This window comes from Mandrillus leucophaeus, unplaced genomic scaffold (assembly GCF_000951045.1).
Source record: "Mandrillus leucophaeus isolate KB7577 unplaced genomic scaffold, Mleu.le_1.0 Scaffold60, whole genome shotgun sequence".
NCBI lineage: Eukaryota > Metazoa > Chordata > Mammalia > Primates > Cercopithecidae > Mandrillus > Mandrillus leucophaeus.
Genome location: NW_012106475.1, coordinates 3,907,548 through 3,916,589, shown reverse-complemented (window position 1 = coordinate 3,916,589; position 9,042 = coordinate 3,907,548). Strand labels below are relative to the sequence as shown.

The 9,042-nt window shown below is 36.8% G+C and overlaps 1 protein-coding gene across 1 annotated transcript in view; it reads left to right on the top strand.

Annotated features, from left to right (window-relative positions):
- The window catches only part of STYX (serine/threonine/tyrosine interacting protein), a 57,728-nt gene extending 49,258 nt beyond the window's left edge, over positions 1-8,470 (top strand). Inside the window, exons 10-11 of the mRNA XM_011999720.1 lie at positions 4,437-4,530; positions 6,639-8,470. Coding sequence (XP_011855110.1) covers positions 4,437-4,530; positions 6,639-6,712 — 168 coding nt within the window. The 3' untranslated portion in view covers positions 6,713-8,470. The remainder of the gene's footprint in view (positions 1-4,436; positions 4,531-6,638) is intronic.
- The last annotated feature ends 572 nt before the right edge of the window (positions 8,471-9,042 follow it).

Genomic DNA, 9,042 nt, shown 5'->3' with positions numbered 1-9,042 from the left:
AGTTCATTCATGATTTGGTGCTCTGTTTCTAAATCACTTGATTTTAGATGCTTTTCCTCAATATTGTCTAGGATTGAGTTTTGCTATTAAATCTGGTATCATCTGTTTTCTAATAGGTGAATACACTTTCATTTACTGAAAATGACAGCTACAATCTTACATTATTTCATATTATGCTTTCTGTTTTAAAAGGATCCTTTTTTTTAAACTTCTTTTTATAGTTTAAAAGTTTTTGATGTGTTTATGTTTGTTACATAATTTTTAAGGTTTTATTTATTGACTTTTCCTTTTCTTTTTTTTTTTTTTTTTGAGATAAGTCTCACTCTACTGCCCAGGCTGGAGTACAGTGGTGTGATCTCGGCTCACTGCAGCCTTTGCCTCCTGGGTTTGAATGATTCACACACCTCAGCCTCCCGAGTAGCTGGGATTACAGACATATGTCACCACATCCAGCTAATTTTTGTATTTTTGGTAGAGATGGGGTTTCACCATGTTGGTCAGGATGGTCTCGAATTGCTGAGATCATGTGATCCACCCGCTTCAGCCTCCGAAGTGCTGGGATTACAGGCGTGAGCCACAGTGCCCAGCCCTTAATCCTATATTTCAGTAAGATTCAGCCAATCCTATTACCTGTCCCAGTGTCTTTATTAAACTCTTGGACTTTGAGTATTATTGTTAAGGATACTTCATAGAAACTATATTCCCGTGGAAACTATCCCTTTGCATATTGGAAAATATTTTTCTCTTGCCCTTATATTTGAATGACAGTGGCTAGATGTAAAATTTTTATTTAGTACTTTTTCCCTAGTGATTTTGTACACAGATCTGATACTAAGTATTTTTTGTTTTTTTGTTTTTTTGGAGATGGAGTCTCACTCTGTCGCCCAGGCTGGAGTGCAGTGGCGCAGTCTCGGCTCATTGCAACCTCCACCTCCCGAGTTCAAGTGATTCTCCTGCCTCAGCCTCCTGCGTAGCTGGGATTACAGGCACATGCCACCACACCCAGCTAATTTTATGTTTTTAGTAGAGATGGGGTTTCACCATGTTAGCCAGGCTGGTCTCAAACTCCTGACCTCAGGTGATATGCCCGCCTTGGCCTCCCAAAGTGTTGATATTATAGGCGTGAGCCACCACGTCTGGCCTAACTATTGTTTTAGAAAAGTTTGAAGGCAGACCAATTTTAAGATTCCCCCGTTAGGTGAATTGATTTATGTCAGGAGAAGGTTGTCTAGATCAGCAGTCTGCAACCTTTTTCACACCAAGGACCAGTTTCATGGAAGACAGTTTTTCTGCAGATGGGGTGGTGGGGGAGATGGTTTCAGGACAAAACTGTTCTACCTCAGATCACCAGGCATTATAAGGAGTGTGCAACCTAGATCCATCGCATACCATAGGGAGGGATAGGTTTACCACAGGGTTTGCACTCCTGTAAGACTCTAATGCTGCTCTTGATCTAATAGGAGGCAGTGCTCAGGTGGTAATGCTCCGTGGAGTGCCACTCACTTCCTGCTGTATGGCCCAGTTGCTGACAGGCGATGGACTGATCCTGGGGTCTGCAGTCCAGGGGTGGGGACCCCTCGTCTAGATGACCATAAGATGCTTTATCAAGGTGTATCCTGGTTTTTTGTGTTTTTGTTTTTTGAGAGGGGTTTTGCACTGTCACCCAGGCTACAGTGCAGTGGTGTGATCATGGTTCACTGTAGCCTTGACCTCCTGGGCTCAAGCGATCTTCCCACCCTAGCTTCCTGAGTAGCTGGGACCATGGGTACACACTACCACACCTGGCTAAGTTGTTTGTTTGTTGTTGTTGTTTGAGACGAAGTCTCACTCTGTTGCCCAAGCTGGAGTGCAATGGCGCGATCTTGGCTCACTGCAACCTCTGCCTCCTGGGTTCAGGCGATTCTTCTGCCTCAGTCTCCCGAGTTGCTGGGATTACAGGCATGTGCCACCAAACTCAGCTAATTTTTGTATTTTTTGTAGAGAGACGGGGTTTCACCATGTTGGTCAGGCTGGTCTGGAACTCCTGACCTCAGGTTATCTGCCTGCCTTGGCCTCCCAAAGTGCTGGGATTACAGGTGTGAGGCCACACACCTGACTTAGTTTTTTAAATTATTTTTGGTAGAGATAGGGTTTTGCCATATTGTCCAGGCTGGTCTCAAACTCCTGGACTCAAGTGATCCTCCCACCTTGGCATCACAAAGTGCTGGGATTACAGGCTGTATCTTGTTGATTGCTCTACATCAGTTTTTTTCTGAGTCATAGTGTGCTCTTACCAGTTGGAAATTCAAGCCTTCCCTTATATCAGGAAAGTTGTCTTCTATTCTGTATTTGCCCTTTTGGTTGTTCTGTTTCTGTTTCTTTTTAGTGTACGCCTTACCCCGGTATAGTTTATGTTCCCTTTTTTCTTTATTTGCTCGTTTCTCTGTAAGTATTTTCAGCTTTGTTCTTTTTTTTTCCACTTGATTTTTCTCACATTGTTTTCCATGTCCCATGCTGCATTGTTTCATTAAGTATTTATTTGGCATTGTTTTAATTAGGCACTGACAGTAAAGCAGAGAACAAAACAGACAATAATCCTTGACCTCATGAAACTTATTTAGTGGGAGAATCAGACAGCAAACAAAATGTAGTAGGTCAGAAGTAATGGATCCAAGAAAAGTAAGGCCATGTAAGGAGGGTGGGACAAGAATTGCGTTTTTAGAAGAGTGGTCAGAAATGGGCTTACTGAAAAGTGGTATTTTGAGCAAAGACCTGAAGAAATGCACATATTTGGGGGAAAGCATTTGAGGTAGAGGAATAAGTATTAGTGGTTTGAGGTGGGAGCATAGTTCTTAGAACGATACTCATTTCATCCTAGGGCCAGTCCTGATGACCTCATCCCAACTTAATCACCTGCCGAAGTCCCCACATTAAGTGTTTGGACTTCAACGTATGAATTTTCAGAGGAATGCAAACATTCAATCCTGTAACTGCCATATTTTCTTTGATTAATTTGTTCATAATTTTCATCTGCTTCATGGTGTAAGTTTTATGGCATTTTCTTTATGACGTTTGGTTATACTCTTGCTTTTCTGTTTTTTTGGTTTTTTCCTTGTAAAATCTTTGAGTAAGACCTAACACTGGTTCCTTTTTGATTATTAGTCATCTTTGAACTGGAGGTATTCGTCTTAGATCAGCTATTTACCCAAGAATAAAATTGTGGGAAAGGGGCCAGAGGAGTGGTTGGGGAAGGCAGACAGCTTGAATTTTCCCAGGTTCCTTTGGTGGCATGAATCAGTGAGTAAGAAGCGGAGCAGCTTATATCACAGGTTTATTTTGTTTAAATTGATAAACACTGATGTATGTTAGAATCACCTGGGGAATTCTTAACCAAGCCAATGAAATGAAAATCTATGAGGGTGGGGCCTAGGTATGTAGGTTTTAAAGTGCCTCAGGTGATTCTCATGTATATCCAGGCTAGAATTGCTGATTTAGCCTTTACTTTTAGCTATCCACGATCAGCTGATGCTTGGCTACGTAAAACCAAATTTCTCTTCCTCCTTACCATACTTACAGCCTGCTGCTTGCAAAAAATGGCAGGTGTACATGTTCACATTTTCCTTAATATGTCCCACCTTCTCCCATAGGCCACTCATATTTCCTGACTTTTTCATACCATGCAAGGGCTTGTTGGTTTTATTTTAGGTCACCTTTTTTAGCGAGCTATGAACTGTACCTACTCTGGCCCACAGAGGAGTTATCTGCTATGCCTAGCTTAGTATGGTTCTATTTTTTGAAAATTTTATTGTGAAATTATAATACATATATAGAAAATGCATAAAATGTAAATAAATATCCATGTAACTATTGCCCAAGTACAGAAACAGAATGTTTACCAGAACGCCAAAAGCCTTTTTCATGCCCCTTCTCAAGCACAAATCTGTTTCTCCCTCCATAAAGGTAACCGCTCTCCTGACCTAGCTGGTAATCAATTCCTTTTCCCCTCATTCTTCTCATTTTCAGGGTAATGGATATTTCCTAGTTTCATCAAATGTTTTCCTTGTTTTCAGAAAAGAGAAAAACAAAAATGCCTTTATTCTTATAACTGGAAGCAGAGGACTATTGTGATTGCCAATTTAGGTTTTTGGTGTTTTTTGGGTTTTTTTTAAACAGATGAAGTCAGAGATCATTATAGCTAATGCCATACTGACTGGCAGTTCAACATGTAGTACCCTAGCGCAAGCTATTAGCCAGACTTGATTTATAGTTATCAGTATTATCAGTAGTTCTGAATTTATGAGACAGGAATTTTAAACTTCCATTTATCTTCAAACAGTATGGCACTAGAGTTTTCAGTACAGATGAAGAATACCAAAAGTGTATTATATATTAATCACTATTTTGGGTACCCAAGAATGTAAATATATATTCAAGGTAATTAACTTTTTTTTTTTAAGGAATATGAAGCCATCTACCTAGCAAAATTAACAATACAGATGATGTCACCACTCCAGATAGAAAGGTCATTATCTGTTCATTCTGGTACCACAGGTAAGGATTTTTTTCTTTTTGGAGAAATTTGGGAAGAGAGATAATGAAAGGTGGAGAACTTGCTACAGGTTACACTGAACAATTTAAATTGTTTAGAAAACTTGTTAAACTATTGAGCTCAGATAATTCCAAAAGGATTCATTTTATAATGAATAAATGTGTACTGTAATAAGCTTAAGTCTTTTAAGTAGTAGTACATCCATGTTGTAAAGATTAAAATAAGAAGAAGAATCTGGAGAAGGGGCCCTAAACATGCTTAGGTGATCTTATTAAAAGTAAAGGGTGGTTAATACAGCATGTAGGGTGGCTAATGTGAGCTGTTTTTCTCTTGCCATCAATATTTCCATCCTTTCCTCCGTCTGTTGCTATTTCAGAAGTACCCTAAGCCCCTTATTTTCAAAGTTAATCCAGGCATGCTCTCAAAATCTTCCTTTCCCAAGACCGTGCTACCCGTGTTTGTCACCTTTGTTTCTCTCCTAACAAAGCACACAAGGTATTTTTAATTTATTTCCAGTTTTTCCTACCCTGCAGTTCACTTCAACCTTTGAACCAACAGTTACATAAGGCAGTAAGAACAGCTTATATACCTAGTTAGCACTGACCTGGAAATTGAGGACAGGTGATCTGATCCACAAGTATAGAATTCATTGCACTCTACTGCACTGCCTATAGTGAGTGATATGACTGTATATTCATCCCCAAGTCTCAACTTCCTAATTGACTTTTTTCTTTCCTTTGCCACATCTATCTAATAATTGCTTTCCGCATCCTATAGGGTCTGTTTTGTCAGTATTGTTAACATTCCTTTTTTTAATAGTGACCTTAATCTAGTTCAGGTCCAGATTTGCCTCCTCTCCAAACTTTTGTTATTTGGTCTGTTCTGTACATAGTGGCCAGACTTAATTCCCATGAAAGATATTTCTAATAATGATATTTTTCCTTTGCCAAAGCCTCCTTTGGCTTCATTCCTACAAAAGTTTATAGAATGCCATAAGCCCTTCTGATTTTTCGGTTTCTTTCTCTCCTTGTTCTTCTTTATGTCTGCGTTTCAGAAAACAACTACTGATGGTTTCCTGTGTGTGTCTTTTCCCCACCTAAAGTGCATCACATTTAGTCTCCCTATTCTTGGTTCATATGTCATCTCCTCAGGAAGACATGATGATTAATGCACTCTTCCTCCAACCCCTAGTCATTTAGAGTTCCCATAGAAGCACAGCACTTCATCTGAAACTTAATCACAGCATCTAGGTTTAGCCTAAGGGCTGGGATATTTTTTCTCATTCAATTGTGTTGATACTATATTTTTATCTTTATTAATTTTATAGTGAAACATTCTTCATATTAGAATGTGCCCTCTGAATTAACATTATTATTACCATGATGTAAGAGTCCTGTAGGGCATAAGTTTAAGGTCGTGCCATTGTTAGGCAAAAAACACAGCGGACCCTCTGCTGGTTTAACTGTTCCCTAAAGTTTTCCTCCATTGAGATTCTAATTTCTTGATTATGATTTTTGGGGATATAGAGATAGCTTTGATTCTAAGTGGGAGGTTTCTGTACTAGCAGATGCTGATGTGAAGAATAGATAAAAGAAAATCTCTTTATATGCTTCATACCTTCCTTTCTCCCAACCTAAACTTCCATAGCTTCAGTGGAAAAATATTTTCAGCTGCTCTTCATAACAGCCTCTATGAAAGCAAAAAGATTATCTACAAAAAATTATACAAGATTAATTTCCTAAATTTTATGCCCTAAGTCACATGTTTATGGTGCCTAAAAAACAACTTGATAACAAAACATTTGTGTATTATCTCTTTAAAAAGTCTGTTTTCACACTAGTTCAAAAATTATTATTTATTTTATATGTAATACCTAAGACATACTTAATAATTGAGAAGGAAAATATATCCTGTCATGAAGATTAAAAAGTTATAATATTTAGGTAATGTAGATAACAAAGGAATTTACTAAATTTTGCTATAAGTTCAGTTGTGGAATTTTCATAGTGTATACATGATCACTTAATGAATAACAAAAATTTTACTTGCTGTAAGGTTTTAACATGAATTTATTTTAGTGCCCTTTTAATCTTCATGCAATAACTTTTAGGCAGTTTGAAGAGAACACATGAAGAAGAGGATGATTTTGGAAACATGCAAGTGGCAACTGCACAGAATGGCTGACTGAAGAGCAACATTATAGAGTGTGAATTTCTATTTGGGAAGGAGAAAATACAAGAGACAATTATAATGTAAAATGGTAAAAACATAAGTAGTTTTTTTTTTTCAATTACATGTTGCTTCCAGACATACTTCTCTGCAACTTGTTGAGCAACATTTTAAGATGTTGGACTTCTGCAATAGATGGCACTGATGGTTTTACTCCTTTAAAAAAAAAAAAAACATACACACACACACTTTACAAGTTTTATTATAAACCAAGAATTTTGGACTTGCAAAGAGGTATTATTGCAATAATGCACTTTTCATACTTGAAATTTATTTGTATGATATAAAGTTATTACTTTAAACAAAATGCAAGTATGGGGGGATTGTTTATAAAGTTTGGGTAATTTATAACAAAAGAATTTGCTAAGGTTTGCTAAAAATTCATTTTTCTGTTCTATATATTACATTTTTAACATAATTTTACAGTTCAGTTTTATGATGGAGCCTCTTACAGAAACATTAACAAAATGCAGGAACCTGCCACATTTCTTTTTTAGTATAACTTAATAGCTTAATTACCATTTTATTTTTTATACTTCTTGTTCCATTATTAATCTTTAAATCATGACCCTAATCAGCTGTCCTTACTTTAACGTGATCTAATTATTGCTTCCTTTCTTATTACTTTCCTAATTTGTTTATTCTATATTAAAGAAAACTACAGTTTCAATGATAAAAGGAAAATGTTTTGATTTATAGTACCAAGTGCTTAAAAACAAGGATAGTGTCAGATTTTCAAGTGACTTTCCTTTTTGCATTTTTTGGCGGTAAAAGCCAAATGTTGTATTTGTTCTTTTCAGAGTTGTCCAGCCCTTTTTTCCTTTGTCCAAAATGATTCTAAATAGAATCTAATAAACCAATGTAGCACCATTTTTTTCTAAATGAAGCCCCAAAAAAGAAAAGTGCCTTGCATCGTTTTTAAAAAACTTAAATCCTCATGACCTCTAAATTAGTATGTAGAACACTGAAAAGTTCTTAACATTTTTGTGTAATTTCCTTTCTTTTTAAACCATAAATTAGTTTAAACTGAAAGTATGAGACTGGAAGAAACATTAGTAAATCATTTGGAATATAGAATGTTTACTCTTCCCTTTTATGTTGTCTTAATGATTCTGTGAGATTGTTCCGGCTCAGACAGAAGCTTTTCTTTGGGGAAGGTGATTTGTGGGAGACTCTATTGTATTTTAAATTAGCATTTTAATCCATTCTTGACATTCAGTTAGTCCATATCTGCCCCATAATTTGCTTTAGTAAAGTCACTTTATGGATTTTTGGCTATGTTTTAGTTTGTGTGTATAAAAGTTCTAAGAAAACACTTTTGCTATTTTAAGTATGTAAGGGAAGAGAAGAGTGTTTTTAACTTTTTATAGTGGATGACTTTAGGGTAGTACAAACAAAACTCCTTTGTATCTAACTTTTCTCAATCCTCTCTTGAGGTGCTTTACTAATGGGAATGATTTCTCTATGTTCCCTTGGTACCAAGAGGTACTATGCAAAGTAACCCATTACACCAAGTTACTTGCTTTGCTTTCCTCTCTATGATGTGATAATACAGTAAAAGCTTTCTTATCCAGCATAGTGGGAGAGGAGAGATTAATTAAAATTGTTAATTAAGAGTTAATTCCTATTGACCCAGGTGATATTCCTCTTCTGATTTCCCTCCCCTTCCCTTCTCTTATCTTACAACTGTGAAAACAGCATATTGTTAATCTCGTTGTCATCCAGTATTCTGCTTTGTGATTAGGTCCTTTGGTGTGCAGTGGTCTAGTGGAGTCAAGATTTGCATTGGGTTTTCTAAAATTCCAGTTGATAAAAGTTCCAGATAACATAGCTTTCCTGTATATAGATCACTACTGGGCAGGTCAGCAAAGATCTCTTACAATGTAATAACAATCTGTGATATTTCATTTAGCAGAAACTCTGCTTAAAAGAATCTTCATAATAGTTTAGGTTTTAAAAACTTGTTTCATAAATATACATATATCCAATCTAGTAACCTGGCCAAAAGAACAGATTTTGTTATTGATAATTTGTAGCTGGTAATTTTCCACTTTTTCTATCCACTGTAATTTTTATGTTGTCACTAAAGTGCCTGCCCAGTACTGTATATTAGTCTCTCACAAACACTGGGAAAAGGGACTCTCATCATCTTGAGTATAATTTTTTTTTTTTTTTAATTGAGACAGAATCTCTCATGTCACCCAGGCTGGATTGCAGTGGCGCAATCTTGGCTCACTGCAACCTCCACCTCCCAGGTTCAAGTGATTCTCCTGCCTCAGCCTCCC